We start from the raw sequence: 18,264 nt of genomic DNA on the forward strand, positions 1-18,264 counted from the left end.
AAAAAACAAACTAATGAAACAGGCCTGGACAAAAATGATGGTACCTCTATAAAAGATTGAAAACTATTTGACCAGAGTGACATGATTAACTCAGGTGTGTCATTTAATTGACATCACAGGTGTTTCCAAACTCATAATCAGTCAGTCTGCCTATTTAAAGGGAGACAAGTAGTCACCCTGCTGTTTGGTGAAAAGGTGTGTACCACACTGAACATGGACAACAGAAAGCGAAGGAGAGAATTGTCGCAGGACATCCGAAAAAAAATGATAGACAAACATCTTAAAGGTAAAGGCTATAAGACCATCTCTAAACAGCTTGAAGTTCCTGTGACAACAGTGGCTCATATTATTCAGAAGTTCAAGACCCACGGGACAGTAGCCAACCTCCCTGGACGTGGCCGCAAGAGGAAAATTGATGACAAATTGAAGAGACGGATCGTTGGAATTGTATCCAAAGAGCCCAGAGCAACCTCCAAAGAAATTAAAGGTGAACTCCAAGGCCAAGGTACATCAGTGTCAGATCGCACCATTCGTCGTTGTTTGAGCCAAAGTGGACTTCATGGGAGACGACCAAGGAGGACACCACTGCTGAAAAAAACTCATAAAAAAGCGAGACTGGAATTTGCAAAAATGCATGTTGACAAGCCACAAAGCTTCTGGGAGAATGTCCTTTGGACAGATGAGACCAAACTGGAGCTTTTTGGTAAGGCACATCAACTCTATGTTCATAGACTCAAAAACCAAGCATACGAAGAAAAGAACACTGTCCCTACGGTGAAACATGGAGGAGGCTCAGTAATGTTTTGGGGCTGCTTTGCTGCATCTGGCACAGGGTGTCTTGAAAGTGTGCAAGGTACGATGAAATCTGAAGACTATCAAGGCATTCTGGAGAGAAATGTGCTGCCTAGTGTCAGAAAGCTTGGTCTCAGTCGCAGGTCATGGGTCTTCCAACAGGACAACGATCCAAAACACACAGCCAAAAACACCCAAGAATGGCTGAGAGAAAAGCGTTGGACTATTCTAAAGTGGCCTTCTATGAGCCCAGATCTGAATCCCATTGAACATATGTGGAAGGAGCTGAAACATGCCATTTGGAGAAGACACCCATCAAACCTGAGACAACTGGAGCTGTTTGCTCATGAGGAGTGGGCCAAAATACCTGTTGACAGCTGCAGAACGCTCATTGACAAATACAGAAATCGTTTAATTGCAGTGATTGCCTCAAAAGGTTGTGCAACAAAATATTAAGTTATGGGTACCATCATTTTTGTCCAGCCCTATTTCATTAGTTTGTTTTTTTAAATAATTATGTTAATCAACAATTCAAAAGTGATGGCTGATTTTGATTATTTAATTTTCAATAAATTTTTATTTATTGTTACTTTTGTGAGTTTCAAGTGATTTCAGTGAGAATTGTGGGTTTTTCCTTCTTTAACTGAGGGGTACCAACAATTTTGTCCACGTGTGTGTATATATATATATATATATATATATATATATATATATATATAAACATGATTAAATACAATTTTAATAAATATTTTAAATAAAATATAAAAATGTGAACATATTAAATACATTTTTTAAATATATACATTTTTTAAATATACATATATATATTAAAATTGTATTTAATCATATGTTTATATTTTTATACATATATATTTAAACATATTAAATATAATTTAATAAATATTTTATATATGTATATATGTAATATTTATTAAAATTGTATTTAATATGTTTAGATATATATTTAAAATATTTATTAAAATTGTATTTAATCATATGTTTATATTTTGATATATAAACATATTAAATACAATTTTAATAAACATTATTATTATTACTGGTGGTAGTATTATGGGGTGTGTTTTTTTTTGTTTTTTTTTGTTTTTTTGTGAGCCAGTCTCACAGTACTCGTATTATTCTATAAATGTATATTGTGGTGGTCCTGCCGGGTGTCTCTGGGGGTTACACCGGGGGTAAGTGGAGCGTAGCGGGGCGGGCTGTCCTCTCTTTACCCCCGGACTGAGCAGCGCCGGTCAGCGGCGGCAGCAGGCGACGCACCGTCACGTCCTGACGCTGGAGGAGGCAGAGACCGGCGGAGGATGCTGCTCACACCGGCTCAGATGGGCTGTCTCTGCGGGCTCAAGCGGCAGCCAGCGGCGGAGTAACATGCAGCGGAGCGGCCCGGGTGTCTGGTCGGCCTCGCTGAGCTCGGCTGCTGCGGCTCTTGTCTGCCTTTTCTCGGCTGCTCGTCCCTCCGTCGCGGCGTGATCGTTTCCAGGTCAGAATCTGTGTTTCCTGTGCGGCTTGTTTGTACTGAAAATGGCCGGAGATGGCGGCGCTCTGAAGGATATCAATGAGATTAAATCCCAGTTCCGGACCAGAGAGGGCTTCTACAAGCTGCTCACCCTCTCCGACTCCCAGCAACGGGGCGGGCTGCCGCGGGGTCCGTCCGCCGGAGCCACGCTGGGCCCCGGGGCCGGCCCCGGTCCGATACCCGGCGGAGGGGTCGGGCTGCTGCCGGGGCCCGGGGCCGCCGCCGCCGCTGCCGCCTCTTCCTCCTCCAATGCCGCGGCCAACTCGTCCCCGGCGGGCTTCCTGCCTCCGGTCCGAGTGTCCATGGTGAAGCTGCAGCCCGAAGACCCGAGCGAGGAGTCGGAGCGGGTCTGCTTCAATATCGGCCGGGAGCTCTACTTCTACACCTACACCAACATCAAGAAGGTGAGCCGCTAGCCTAGCATGCTAAACTGCCGGGGGATGCTGGGAGCCGCTGTCATGTGTTTTAACGGCACATCTCCGCCCGTTATGCAATGCAAGATGGAACTGCGGAGCCGGCCGAGTGGTGCATCGGGCGGCTGAGGAGGCTGGAGGCAGCGGCTCCATCCGCCGCAGAGAGCCTCCAGAGCTGCAGCCTCCTGGACGCTAAAACCAGCCTCCCCAGTCTGGGTCTGGAGGCTGCAGCTGTGGAGGGACACTGCAAGGTGAATTATTAATCAGCACAAAGTCAACATATTGTTGGTTTTAATGCAGAAAAACCCTCATTAGCCCTGCAGCCCACCCAGTCCTCCCATCAGCAGGTCAAACAGGCCAGAAACACACCAACACCCCCACTGTTTCTGTTCTGTTTATCTACCAAAACATCCTCATAGCTCAGATTCAGATGGTTTTCTGTGTGTGTCCTCCACTGTCTCCTTCCAGATCTTGTTTTTAGCATCACTAGCATTCACACAGGGTTCTCTGTGGAGCTCAGTGCTTCCAGCTAGCTGAACCTCCTTCTGCTAATAATACATTTAGTTTGTGCAGCTGTCTACATTTTCCAATAAGGATTTGTCTCTGTTCGATGGTTTCTATGATGCAAACACACAGAAGCAGAGATGTGCACTCCACATTTCATATTTTCGATGCTCCCAGTCTGTTTTTGGTGAAGAAACCAGCAGAGTTTACAGTTTATGCTCTGAAAAACAACAATTCAGCTGTGAAATAATTAAAATTCATCCTCTGACGTGTCTAGAAGTCATTAAAAGTGATGCATCTTGTGTGATTTTCCTCCTTTAATACCTAAACTCAGCACATCTACTGAAACCAAGCACATGATTTTGACAAATAACCTGAATTTACTGCTTCATAAGACACAAAAATTGCTTTAACTGATCAGTTGTTCCGTCCGTAAAGCAGAAATTATCATAATAACGTGCCGGAGCCCAACTCGTTCATCCAAAATGCAAAAATAATCAGTTTACTGCGATGTCAAATCACAAAATCGGAGTGGAGAAGCTGCAAATGTTTCCATCGAACCTGTAAAACACCAGATCTGCAGGATTTATTACATTTAAAATCAATAAAACCGACATTTTCTCCTCTATCTTTTCTCAATGACCACGGGAAACATGTTCTAGGAGGCTTTTAATCCAGAAACCTGCACAGATTCAGGTCTCCAGAAGCTTTGCCATCTGGATTTGTGCAGTTTTTGTCATTATTTCTTAGAATTTGATGAGGTTCTTGCTTGGTTTAAAGAGTCCTTCTAGTTCAGAGCTTCAGAAACAGTTTTATTCTGTAATCCTGATCTATGACCAACTGCGGTTGAGGTCTTCAGAGAGTTCTTGTGCTTCATTGTTGGTTTTTGTCCTGATTGTTGGATCAGGTGTGCTGTTTACTTTGCCACATTTCCAGCAAAGCTCAAGAAACATCTCAAGGATTGTTAATAACTGGATGCAACGGAAGACAAATAAAATGTCTGAATACTTTAGTAAATGAGAGATTTTAGTGTTTAATTTATTGATCTGCTGGATTTATTGAATTTAAAATCAATAAAACTGACATTTTCTCCTCCATCTTTACTCCGTAGACCTTAATGACGACAGGAAACACATCCTAGGAGACTTTTGATTCAGAAACCTGCACAGATTCAGGTCTCCAGAAGCTCTGCCGTCTGGATTTGTGCAGTTTTTTCAAAGAGGTTCTCGCTCGATTTAAAAAGTCCTTCTGGTTCTGAACGCATCTGAGAGATTATTGATTCCACTTTGCTCTCGAGAGCTTCAGAAACGGCTTTATTCCGTCGTCCTGATCTATAACCGAAAATGGTTGAGGTCTTCAGAGAGTTCTTGGACTTCATGGTTGGTTTTTGTCCTGATTGTTGGATCAGGTGCACCGTTCAGTTTGCCACATTTCCAGCAAAGTTCTAGAAACATCTGAAGGATTGTTAGCAAATCAAACTGGATGCACCGGAACAAAAATAAAGGGTCTGAATGCTTTAGTAAATGAGAGATTTCAGTTTTTAATTTATTGTTTTAGGACTCTTTGGTGTCATATTTTGCACCTTTGTTCGATGCACGTTATTCTGATGGACTTCTAAGAATCTGTAAATGTTGGAAATAGACGCCACGAGAAGTTTGCCTCCTAACATGTCTTTAAAAAGATATATTTAAACCCAAATCAGGATCTTTTTACCAAACTCAACCAAACAGTGAGTGAAACAAGACTTAGAATGCTAAATAAAACATAATTAATTGGAAAAAATCCCGTGACTGACCCGTCCACCACCCCTCCAACCTCCTCCTTGAGGCTCTTTCAAACTGGAGATACTTTCATACGTCTGTAGGTGTTGAACATTGATGTTGGCAGCACTGATGCTCCTATTCGTTGCTTTATGATGTTGGTAGCTTTGAGAAAACACCCTTAGAATAGGTTAAGTTGATATCTTAATAAATTAGTTCATAATTGAGTAGGCTTGGTTCAGATTCTGGCTCTTTTTCTGCTTCTCTGTCCAATGATTATAGGCCAGAATGCCAGAAAATAAACCTTTTTTTTTGTTCAAAAAGAAACCAAAGAAACCTATTCACTTTGAGTCGTAGAGTGTAGATTGATGACAAAAATGCTTTATATATCCCTTCAAATTAAATCTATATCACAATAAAGTGGGACTAAATTGACAGTAAACAGATGAATAGTTTCAGGTCTGGTGTTGATTTTGCTTCTCTAATGTTCAGTCTAGATACTCCCGAAGTTTAAGATGATAAAATGTTGTTAATGGTGCTTCTTCTGGGGTGAAGGTGAAATTGGAAAAGACGTCCAGTGGTTTTTAGACGGTTGTGTTTCATGTCGGTGTTGTTTAATCAGTGATTGTATTTACAGTGAAGAAGATCCAGAGAAAAACATCTTTAGCTGCTTCTCTGACCGTAAATCACTGTTTGATGCTTCACCTACGTCTGATTCACTCACTGACTTCTTGTATTAGTTGAAAGTTTTCCTCAAGGAAAGGATTGATCTCTAACCTCAGAATACACATTTATTGAGAGGAATGGTTTGCCCTTCTACAACAGTTCAACCAGAAAAAGTGCCCATTTTTTACCGCAGACACTCTGGCTTGCAGCAGAGAAAAGCACAGATGTATTTAGGTTATTATCACAAAATCACCTGATTGCAGTTACATTAGTTGTTTGCATCCGTTTTGTCCACCTGTATGAAACCAGCTGGATGAAAATATCATGTTTCAGTCATTATCTACATGTTGTTTCCTCCATTGGCAGCTGTTTCTTCTTCTGCGATGTTAGATTAATCCTTAAATAACTGTTTATCTCAAGGTACATTGTGCATTTATTGGCTTTAACATAATGAATTTAGCTGCAAACCCAAACATCTCAGCATGATTTTAGACTAAAAAAGTAATTCGGAGGAGATTTGCCGCCAAAAGGTGGCATTCAAAGAAGGCAATTCCACTTATATTACTTTAAAAAAGGCCTAGGATGAGCAGAAAAAGACAATGAAATCACTGTCATTTGTAAAATGTCCTGTTCGTGACAGCTCTGGTTGTATCAATGATGGCCGGGTTCCAGTTCTAGCAGGTTCTGCTGTTGTGATTGTTTGTTCACGGTCCTAACAGAACTGAGCTTCATTAACTCCAACTGTGCTTTTCATTACTGTGATGAGTCAAAATGTCTGCTGTCGAAACAGTTTGTAGAAACACAGACCCCTCTCTAATGTGATGCGATTCCTGGAAGGTGTTTCAGAAGTACATTTAGAGGAGATTTCTGAACAAGAGACACAAATAGAGCGAGAAATGTCTGTTTTATTGAACAGATACCCAACAGAGATGAGAAAATGTGAACTTTTTTAGTCAGTAAATTGTGTTTTTATCCTCTTGTTTTAACTCCACCTGAACCTTGACATCCTGAACAACTCCCCCAGAGATCAGCTGCGACCTTTCGGTTCGCTGTCCAATAACATGAGCAGGTTTTTCCGGTCTTGAAACACTCCTGCAGCCACGTTACCTTTCGGTCCTTCCTGGCCATTTTTCCTGCCTCCTTGTATGATTGATAAATGTCTACAGCTCCACAAAGAAACCTTTCTGACACCAAACCCTGACACTTTTTGTCTGAAGAGATTAAAAATGTTGTAGCTGCACAGGAAATATCTCAATGTCACTTTTCATTTTCTACACTCGAATTGGTTTCTCAAAGTAAGACAAACATGCCACCTGATAACAAATGTTGCGGGAGTGTGACGCACATCGTCAGCAGATGGTTGAAACTGTAGGAGATTGTTGGTTTTTGCCTCCTCTGGGACACATGACGCTGGTTTAAAGACCTCTAAATGTCCCTGAAACTTGTCTCTTTTTTTTTGTGCTTATGCGCATGGTTTTATTTCCCCTCGCTGTTGCCTGCAGGCCGTGGACCTCAGCAAGCCAATAGACAAGAGAATCTACAAGGGAACCCAGCCGACGTGTCACGACTTCAACCAGTACTCAGCCACGGCGGAGAGTGTAGCGCTCATCGTGGGTTTCTCGGCCGGACAGGTCCAGTATCTCGATCCCATCAAGAAGGAAACCAGTAAACTCTTCAACGAGGAGGTATTTGATTTGTTTCCCAGGTCGGGGTTGCAGCTCTTTGTGTTGCTGCGATTAAAGCCTGCTGCAATACAACACAAGTAATCCGTCATTCTCTACTTCGATTTTTCTGCCCCAGTTTGGAAGCTGTGATGTTGCCTAGAAATGCAACTAGGCTTCACATTCTTTTACTGTCTCCTGAACTGGCGCTTTTTCTTTAATGGGATTCCTTTAATGGGATTCGCAATTAAATTTAGACGATAGGAGGTGTGTGTTCACTGCTGCATGCAGACTTTGTGTTTGTGTGACTCCTGCATCTGTTCACCTGTCTGGGATTTGCTTCTCTAAATCTTTGTCTTGTACCTTCTCTCTTGTTTCAGTCTCTGCTCCAGTTTGTTTCTTGATCTCTGTGGATCTTCTTTCTGCATGAGCTTTTGTCTCGTTATCACATATTTTGCTACCTATGCGGTGACTTGTTTTTGTAATATCTTCCTCACCTTTTCCTCCCTTCTTTCCTTCTCTCTCTAAATCCTTTTCTCCATCCTGTCCTTCTCCTTCTACCCATCTCTTTCTGTTTTCCAGAGGTTGATAGACAAATCCAAGGTAACGTGTCTAAAATGGCTTCCTAAGTCGGAGAACCTGTTCCTGGCCTCCCACGCCAGCGGTCACCTCTACCTCTACAATGTGGACCACCCGTGTGGCACCACGGCACCACAGTACTCTCTGCTGCGGCAGGGCGAAGGCTTCGCAGTCTATGCCTGCAAAACCAAGACGCCACGCAACCCATTGTTGCGGTGGGCCGTCGGTGAGGGAGGCCTCAACGAGTTCGCCTTCTCGCCAGATGGTGTTCACGTGGCCTGCGTCGGTCAGGATGGCTGCCTGCGCGTCTTCCACTTCGACTCGATGGAGCTGCAGGGCGTCATGAAGAGCTACTTCGGCGGACTGCTGTGCGTGTCGTGGAGTCCTGACGGTAAATATCTGGCCACCGGAGGGGAGGATGATCTGGTTACTGTGTGGTCATTTGCAGAGAGCCGGGTGGTAGCGAGGGGTCACGGCCACAAGTCCTGGGTCAATGTCGTAGCGTTTGATCCCTTCACGACTTCACTGGAAGACGACGAGCCTATGGAGCTCAGCGGCAGTGAGGAAGACCTCCACCAGGGGGCGCCAAATAACTCCATGCACTTTGGCCGGGTTCGAACAAGCAGCACATTATCGCGTCTGTCTCGGCACAGCTCTAAAGGCGGCTCGGCATCGGTCACGTACCGGTTCGGCTCAGTGGGGCAGGACACCCAGTTCTGTCTGTGGGACCTGACGGATGACGTGTTGTACCCTCGGCTGCCACTGTCTCGCGCCTTTACTAACACTTTCGGACCCTCGCTGTCCAACTCTGGCAGCGGGGGAGTCAACAGCACCTCAGGTGGGGGAGGAAGCGGCAGTGTGGAGGGACACCATCACCCACCCAACACTAACACTGGCACCCCCAACCCACCGACCCTTCCCTTACCGCTTCCTCGCTCGCTGTCACGCTCCAACTCCCTGCCCCACCCCGCGGTGGCAAACGCCTCCAAGGGCCAGGGCGCCTCTGAGGGTGGCGGGGGAGGCGGAGGAGGGGGAGGCAGCAGCGGCGGAGGAAACAGCACCCCCTTCAGCATCGGCCGCTTCGCCACGCTATCCCTGCAGGAGCGCAAGTCAGACAAGTCCGGCGGCAGCGGTGGGGTGGAGAAGGAGCACAAGCGCTACCACAGTCTGGGCAACATCAGCAAGAGCAACGACAAGATCAACGTGGCGCCGCGGAGCAACCGGCTGGATGCCGCCAAGGTCCTGGGAACTACGCTGTGCCCTCGAATGCACGAGGTGCCACTGCTGGAGCCGCTAGTCTGCAAGAAGATCGCACATGAGAGGCTGACGGTCCTGGTGTTCATGGACGACTGCATCATCACAGCCTGCCAGGAAGGCCTCATCTGTACCTGGGCTCGGCCGGGGAAGGCGGTACGTCTCCAGTTAACTCTTCGGTTACAGATTAATGCTTATTGTAATTAGTGGAAACAATGTCCTTAGAGTTCAACAGTCTAAAATTAATTTACTGTAGTGTGATTAGTGACAAATAACAACAATTTGTGACATTGTACAAGCTGGAACCAAAATCATGCATGTAAGTAAACCCTCTTAACGGCCACATCATGTTTTCCATGTCCAATCAGCAGGCGTTTCTCTGTTGATACCACAGTTTGTCAATTGCATTTCCATTTATATTGACAACAGAATAACTATTGAGGAAACAGCAGCTGGTTACAGTTTGAAATGCAGTACCGTGGTAATATAATTATTGTTGAGGTGTGCCGAGCACAGTTTGAAGATATGGCACAGGATTTCTGGAGATTTTAGAACTTCTTTCTGTGTTTGAGCTCCTTCGATGGGAAGCATGTACAAATGAAAGCTCCTTCAAAGTCCAGCAGTAACTTGGTCACATGGTGCTGGATGTCCAGTAGCTGATTTCTTATTCTTCAGCTACAGACTCATTCTGGAAAGTAACAATCTCTCATACCTTTTTCTATGGTCGGTCAGCCTTTAATGGAACCTGAAACGTGATTCTTTATTCCCTACAATAGATTTTCGACTGGAAACTAAAACTCAGAGATTTACTTTTCTTGTAAAAAGCAATCAATGTTCAGGTCAGGGTGCTTTGTAAATCGACCACAGTGGAAATGTATCTGTTAAATAAACACTGATGCCTTAAAAATACATAGCTTCAACAGTTATCAGAGTATTTCTGTTTAATGATTTACCCTTAAATTGTGGGAGTGTCATACTATCTATACGTTGCCGAATTGATTGACTAATCAGGTACTAGGTAGTTGTGGTCAACTATTACAAGTCGTCTCAGCCTTAGTCCTAAGGCGAGACTTCAGAGGAAATTGTCCATTATCCACTAATTTATAATTCGTCGGTAAGAGTTGTAACTGAAGTAGTCACTGCTGAACGTTGGAGGTGTTTTGATTTGAACATGCTTTCAGTCAATGGTGCTAGGACTCTGTGGAATGCCTAAAATCTCCAGGCATTTTCTGCTATCAATGGTGTCCTTCAAAAATGTCTAAAATCTTCAGATATCCTGTGCTATCATGGTGTCCTGTAGCCTAGCCATGCTACACCCATGTTTCTGACGGCACAAGGGTCTAGGGAAGCTCGACAGGGAGGGAGGCGGGCTAAAAGATTGTCTATCAAATCCCTCTGCAGCAATTGGGTAGGTATACAACCAATCAACGCAACGAATAGGCCGACGTAATTCCTAGAGCACCGGCGGATTGTGGCTAAGTCCCATTAGCTTCCCAACCAGCGGAGCCGCGGAGCCAACTGGTATATTAAGGATTTGCCATATCCCGTCGACATAAGTCCAAATACGTCTTTCTTCTCAATGAAACACTTCAGTGCCGTCCTTTGCTTATCTTTCAAGTTGAATTTTAGCTTCAAATCTTTAAGGGCTATGGCCAAAGCCGAGTCGAAAGATAACTGTTTATTGTGCGCTGGTTGTTTCTGTCAGAATCGTCACGCCTCTGTCGTCACTTCGTTACGCCCGCCTTATGACTCTACACTTCATGGTGATTGGTCCGGCCAGTTTTAGGAGAATCCAGCCTCGAGCCTTATGGAGGGTAACTAGACCCTCCCTGGCAGTGAATTAAATTCGTTGCCGTGGGTTGTCTAGCGCGGCTAGGCTAGGTGTCCTGTGGAAATGTCTAAAATCTCCAGATATCGCATGCTGTCAATGATGTCCTCTAGAAATGTCAGAAGTCTTCACATGTCCTTTGCTATCATTGGTGTTTGTGGAAATAACTAAAATTTCCAGATATCCTGTAGTATCCATGGTGTCCTCTAGAAATGTCTAAAATCTTCAGATATCCTGTGCTATCAGTTGTGTCCTCTAGAAATGTCTACAATCTCCAGACAACCAGTGCTATCAATGGTGTCCTTTGGAAATGTCTGTAATCTCCAGATGTCTCTTGCTGTCAATGGTATCCTCTAAAAATGTCTAAAATCTCCAGGTATTCTATGCTATCAATGGTGTCCTGTAGAAATGTTTAAAATCTCCAGATATCTCGTGCTATGTCTGCCGACTGTGCTCAGTACACCTCATAAATAATCACACGGATGTTTGTGTTACAGTCTGATCTCTAACCAGCTGTTGTATCCTGCAAAAAGTGCAAAGCTTCAGCTTTTTAGACACTGTTTTACGTATTGTAGTATCGACAGAACCTGCCTTCAAAGTCCACGTTGGACATGCGGAAACCTGAAATGGAATTAAATTACTTCCAGCGATTAATTTCTTACCAGAATAGCTGTTTGAATACATTTTGTGATGATGATGAAGACTAAAGCTGCTTCCTGTCCGTTGGTGTTGAGGTTCAGAGGGATTGAAGTCATTTTTAAAGTTGCACTGTCTTATTGAGGCTTTATAACTTATGTGAAGATTTTCTGCTCTGAATTGAGGGCATCCCACTTTCCTCCACTGCGATTTTATTTATTTTAGGACACTCATTATGATGCTGTAATTAACCTACTTACTGCTAGTTTTTACTTTAATTTTCCAGTTTTATCGTGTAAAGTACAAGTCTAGTCAAGTCTGAAAGTTTGCAGATTTTCTGTGAACAAGTTGAGTCGATTTTTCAGAGCCCACCTCAGGAATGACTCAACAGTTGGAGGTGATTTTCCTCTCGGCTGCGGCGTTTCATCTTCCTGCACTCTAAAGTGTTTCTTTTCTTTTTTGTGCTGTGATTGTCTCCGCTGTCTGACTCTCCTTGGTGTTTTTGTGTCTCTCGTTCAGAACTTGACAGCACAGAACGGAAACTCTCCGAGCGGCACGGTGGTATAGCTGGAGGAGAAGATTTGCACTCGTCCCTCCTTCCATCTCCTCCCTCGTTTGTCATCGTCTTCTTCTCTCCACATCGACCCTCGGAAATGTCAGATTTGGGTCCAACAACCAGAGACTGAACCTCCCCACCACTGCAGTATTATACCCTCAGTCTTACTCTCTGTACTCGCCATGAACCAGAAGGTTGGAAACTCCTCCTGAATCCTGCAAAACTCAACAGATTCATGAAGTCTTGAAACAGATTCATAGTTTGGGAACAAAAGCAAATGCATGTCAGCTTACATCCAGGCTAAGTTAGCTCATGAGGCTAATGTCTGGTAGTTGGATGATAGAAACTTCGTGGCCAAATGTTTATGGACAGCTCTGATTTAGAGATGTTTTCTTAATCGTACAGCTTGCAGGGATATTATAGCAAAGGTTTGCATCTTGTTAATGCCCCCAAGTGCAATTTCGATCCATAAGCTAGTGGTTCTTCCAGTTTAATAAGCAAAGAACCTTGACCGTAACCCTAACCAACACTTTTAGGATTAACTGGAGCTACAACATCAGTGTTGGAGCTCAACAAAGTCCAAAATCTGATTAGACTAAAATCGTAGCTACTCTTCAACCGATTGGTTGCCAGGAAAAGAAATCCATAAGCTAAATAGACCACAGAGTTTTTTTTCTAGCCTAATTGAACTCTAAATCAACATTAAAATCTAGTATTTGCAGCATACCATAACTGCAGGTTAAGTCAGTGTTTTTATGTTTTCATAGCATAAATATGTGATACCAGCTGACCAGAATTACTAAAAGAAGCAAAAGATTCCTTATGATGTGATTTTTAGTAGCTATATTAAGTTAGAGAGAAGGTAGCTGCTGTCTGTAGACGATCAAACATTGAGCTTTGATACACAAACTGCCGTTTGCAAAGTTTACACTCGACTCTTTGGCACAAAATGCAGCCACGATGACGACTTCTTTGACCTGTTGTCAGAGTAAACATTCAGTAAAAGGTTAAATAAGGCAGAACCTGCAGGTTAGACGAGTTCAAAGTAGTGAAAACATGGTAGTGTTTACAGGTAGTTTGATCATCCTGCTGCCAAAATGGTGGTTTTATCTTAGAAGACTGTTGATGTAGAGCTTTTCTCCTCTAAGAAGACACATGAGAAATTGTCCGATCAATTAAATTTTGAGCCAATCGATCAACAAATCAGACAATTGTAATTTTTAGGTGTCCGTATCCTTTTGGACGTAAAACACCAACTTTGGTGGCAACAGGAGGAAATAATTTGAGTTTGTTAACTAAGGTTTAGCTGCTTAATTCTCTGTTTCATCAACTTTAGATCAGTAGTCGTTCATTTTCCAGTCAGAGTTGAATAAATTAAACGGACACCTTCCAAAAACCGGACATGGGAGCAGCTAAATGTCCAGATGATCTACTTCAGACGAGGTTTTCAGGAGCAGTTTCCCGCCTCGACGCCACCGTGGGAATAAACCTTTCATTTCCAGCTTCAGCCCTTCATGTTTCTCCGTAGAACGAACTGCATCGACGTCGTTCCTCTTCCACGTCTGTAACCGAACGAAGCATCCAGGAGCGAACGTCCGGCCAGGCTCCGACTGCTCCCTCCATCCTCCCCCTTCATGCCAGAGACACTGCGAAAGCCACGGCCATGTATTTAAGTTATTTATTTTATCACGAGACTGTGTAGTAATTTATACTGTACATAATGAAAATACTCTATAAATACAAAAAAACGTGAGATAAAGACTCTGGAGCAGCGACGGAGCGAAGACAAAGCGGGGAAAAAGAAGAAGAATATTAATATATGAAGATCCTTCTATTGTACATAGCAACAGTTATAAACCGAATGTCTGCTGTTTTAGGGAACTTGAAGATGTCAACGTGTTTTTATTTTGTGTGATAGAGTTTCTCCGGTTCGTCCCCCCGAAAGCAAAAATCTTTGGAGTCGAGCACAGACAGCCGTTGGCTCTGGAAAACGCCAACAAACAAACACTATCGCACATTCCCAAGGTAAACAAACAAACACCATCTACTGTCTCCATTCCTGTCGCACCTCAGTCGCCTCCTGCAGGAGTTTTGCACATAAAATAAACCCACAGTCCATCCTGAACTGCACATTCGGGGTTTTTTATTTTGTCGTTTGATCCGACGTCTGTGCAGGAAACGGCTTCCAGAAACTAAAACACACAAAGTCACAGATTCTCGGCTGGTTTAACAACACAAAACGGGTTTGTTCCCTTTGTCTCTGCAGGGTTCGATAACTTCTAGATTCATTTCTGTTCTGTCAGATTCAATAAATCGATCCAGATGGACATTTCAAGTATTTAGTGGCTTAAAACATGACACAAAACCAGTCAAATGTAAAAATAATACAACTAAATGATGCAAAAATGTGAAATAATGCAGAGTAAATTGTGGTTTACAGCAGAAAGGTAACGTTGCATATTACAGAAATGATGTTACAAAATGTTGTAAAATCTCTACAAAACTCCTGATTCCTGACGTTTTATCTAAAAATAAACCAAAATCAGTCGCAAGCAAATACATTTTACAAAATTAGCAACTTTGTGCTGCCTACATAAAGGTGTTTAAGGGTATTATTTTTGGTTAAAATGCGAAAATAAACTCCCTCTTATTTAAATATTGTTGTTTTTCAGCAGAAGTGACCTCAATACTCATGTTTATTATAATTTATGAATAACAGCCAGGGTGAAATACATGAATTTATCAATTAGTTCAGTGACTAAACATCAACTGGCAAGAAATTTGGTCATTATTTTAGGTTAAAATGGTAAAACACTGCCCATCCTGGTAAACAAAAGTTGAATATTAGCATTTTAACAATTGTTTTTAAGCAGAAGTGGCCTCTACTGATCCTCAATAGAAATGTTTTTATACCAGCCATCGTGAAATGTGTTGATTTATCAAAAAAGTTACAACTTTAATGAATGACTAAGCTGTTTTTTTTTTTTTTTCAATTTTCCCCCAAAAATCACTAATATTAGTGCACAAGATTTCTCACCTTCTCATTTCTGATTTTAAAACAGTCATCAGATGTGATATTAACAAAAATAATCTTTCATATCGTGAGTTTTTCTGGGTGTTTAATCAATAAAAGCACCGATAAAATGGAAGCAGTTTGATAAAAATATCATTTTACAAGTTGGTTCGATAAAAGCTAAAATAATTGAAGCTTTAAAACTGGATTCAGTTGATTTGACACTTAAATGGTGCAAGTTTCAAATAAATGTATTCAGATTTAGTGGAACCAGAAGACATGTAATTTGGAGGTTTTCTTCAGATCAGTTTTCTTGCATTGAGCATCCTGACAGGTTTTATTAGTCGAGGTAATAATCTGACTGAATGTTTGTTTAATATTCACTTTGACGTCTTTTATTTTGAAATTCACCCATGTTTACTTTCTTAATTTTGGCAGTTTAACGCTGTAAAACAAATGTTTTAGGAGAAATGTTGTCAGGAATCAATATGTGAGACTGAAAAAGAGTCCAGAACCAGGTCTGAACTCCCACCTCTGCAGGCTGAGGAGGCGTTTCTCAGCAGAATCTTTTATTTCTGGTATTTTTATGCACATTTGTTGAGGGGTTTTTTTTGTTTGTTTTTTTGGATTCTCTCTGCGTGTTCTCGTGTTACCTTTCTGCGACTTCCCGCCTGCAGAGTCAAGGTTGTGCCCTTGGAGCTTCCTTCTGATCCGGCTCCTTGATGTTGCTCATCTCCGTCGTCATGGCAACGGCATGTCTGTCGGCTTTAAGGGCGAATTAATGCTTTGTCACTACGACCGTCTGCTCAGATTTTAAAGGAAAATTCACCAAAAATCCTCCTCAAATACTGTTTGATTAAGATTCTGCAAACAGGTTGCATAAATTCTGATCACAGGCAACAACATCCTGGTCCAAATGCATGAAAAACCTGCTAAATTTATGATTTCTCTTCTTTTTTTAAAAATAGTTTCTCACTTCTTTTCTCTGATTTTGACATTTTCTAAGAGATTCTTCAGCTCTGATTTCACAGTTTTCCTCTTTGGCTCAATTTCTAAATGTTTTCTCTCTTCTCAGTGCAACAGATTAAATCACAACCAACTAAACAACAATCAGAGATCTCTCAGTCGTAATGTGGATGTTTTTTATGAACAGTTTTAGATCAGATATCCTGCTATAAAACTCTGATTGTCCTTTGATGAAGCATTTTAGGCTTTTTTCTGCAAAAAAAACTGAGACGTAACTGTTATTTCTGAGTAGTTTTTAACATTTACCTGCAGAATTGAATTATTCTGGGTGGTAAAAGGTGCAAAAACATGATTCTGCTTCTCCTAAACTGAAGGTAAAACAGGAATTACAGATTTTAACCTCTAATTCTTGCCTTGTGGCCACATTTCTGTGCAAAATCTTTCTTCAAAATCTAACTTTCTGCAACAAATTTGCTCTTTAACTCACTGATGTTCGAAGCTCCAAAGACATTTTTAACCTTTTTATTATCATGTTGTGTAACCCTAAATTGTTCTGGAGGCCCAAATTGCTGCTGAATTGATCCCATCTTCCACAATCACAGATTTTGAGAGTAGTTTAAAGCTCTAATTTGGAGTTTTTGATGCTATTTTGGGCCTTTTTTGACAAACCTAACCAGAGTTTAGAGTGAAATTGTCGACATCCACAAACCAGGAAGTTTATCTGACAATGGCTGCATTTAGTTTCTGCTGCTGTGGTGATTCATTTGCAGAATTGTTTGCATTTTTAGTTAAAAATCAGTCCAGGACTTAGAGATGTTTGTAGATTTCCTGACTTTTGGTAATTTGCTGTATTTTTTGCATTTCAAAGATTCCTCTCACTCAAATTAAACCAAAGTTAAGATTTTAATGTAAATGTGGCTGTTGGTAAAACTTAGACTGCTGGAGAAACTCAGAATTCATTTGAAAAGTCAAGATGACACTAAAACTGTCGTGTTGATGTTTTAATACGTTGTAGCTGAAGATTTTAAAGAAACAAGATCTGACTGGAGTTTACGCATCGTCCTGTGAAATAAACACAAAACAAATTATGTAAATATATGTTCTATAAAAAGGTAAGATAACCATAGAAAGATGCTAAAACTATCCTGAGTTCATTTAGAAATTGAACAATTGAGTTTCAAACAGATACAAGATGCTGTGACTGTTCAATTTGTCATTCAAGACTTCAAGAAACAGGATCTGACTGGAGTTTGTGCATCATTTTGTGAAGGAAAAAAGTTCAATTTTGAAGAAAAAAGTTGTATTTTGCGGCTAAACCAGCAGAGAGAAAAGTTAAAGAACTATAAGCTTTGAGTTTGCAGAGTTTGAAGGATACAATTGACTGCCGAAGCACTAAAAAGACGAGTTTTGCAGCTGATTAAACTCAGTAACTCACCTTTTATTGCCTTAAACCGATCGTCTGCAGGTAAAAATATAAAAAAACAAAAACAAATCTGAGCCAAAAATGTACAATAATTCACTGAAAACGTTCTTTTCTGAGCCTTTCCTGCACAGAATCAGTTCAAACGTTCACAACAAGCATCAGTTCATGATTAGCATCAGTTTTATTTCTGACCGGAACAAACAAGTTTAAGTTTTCCAGGTTTTCTTTCCCTGTGTGTGTGAATGTGTGTGTTTGTATTAAATATGCATCGTCCATTATCACCACACACACACACACACACACTAGAACACACTATCACACAGTCACTGCAGCTGATGGGTCGGAGTTAAACGGCAGAAAGACGTCACTGTTTGTAAATGGAGATCTGTTATTAAAACAACGTGAAACCTGAAACTGTCTCTTCTCTGAATGTTTGTTGGCTTAAAAATACAACACACAGCTTAAAGAAATACTCATTTTATTATTAGTGTTATGAAGTTATGAAGCTTGGGTTTAAAAACTGCATCAAATTAACAGAAATTGTCAAAAAATGTTCAATATCGTCACAAAATCTGAACATATAAAGGAGCCTGAATCACTTCAAGGCTGAATTTTGGTTGATATAAATAGAAATATGAATGATTTTGCATGTTTAACTGCAAAAAAAAAACACACTTCA

The 18,264-nt window shown here is 41.6% G+C and overlaps 1 protein-coding gene across 1 annotated transcript; it reads left to right on the plus strand.

Annotated features, from left to right (window-relative positions):
• Window positions 1-1,973: 1,973 nt before the first annotated feature.
• On the plus strand, window positions 1,974-17,999 carry zmp:0000000529 (WD repeat-containing protein 20). The gene is made up of 4 exons (XM_022221055.2): window positions 1,974-2,730; window positions 7,172-7,354; window positions 7,913-9,319; window positions 12,147-17,999. Exons 1-4 carry the CDS (start codon window positions 2,332-2,334, stop codon window positions 12,192-12,194), a joined length of 2,037 nt encoding a protein of 678 aa, XP_022076747.1. The 5' UTR covers window positions 1,974-2,331; the 3' UTR covers window positions 12,195-17,999.
• The last annotated feature ends 265 nt before the right edge of the window (window positions 18,000-18,264 follow it).

This window comes from Acanthochromis polyacanthus, chromosome 13 (assembly GCF_021347895.1).
Source record: "Acanthochromis polyacanthus isolate Apoly-LR-REF ecotype Palm Island chromosome 13, KAUST_Apoly_ChrSc, whole genome shotgun sequence".
Lineage (NCBI taxonomy): Eukaryota > Metazoa > Chordata > Actinopteri > Pomacentridae > Acanthochromis > Acanthochromis polyacanthus.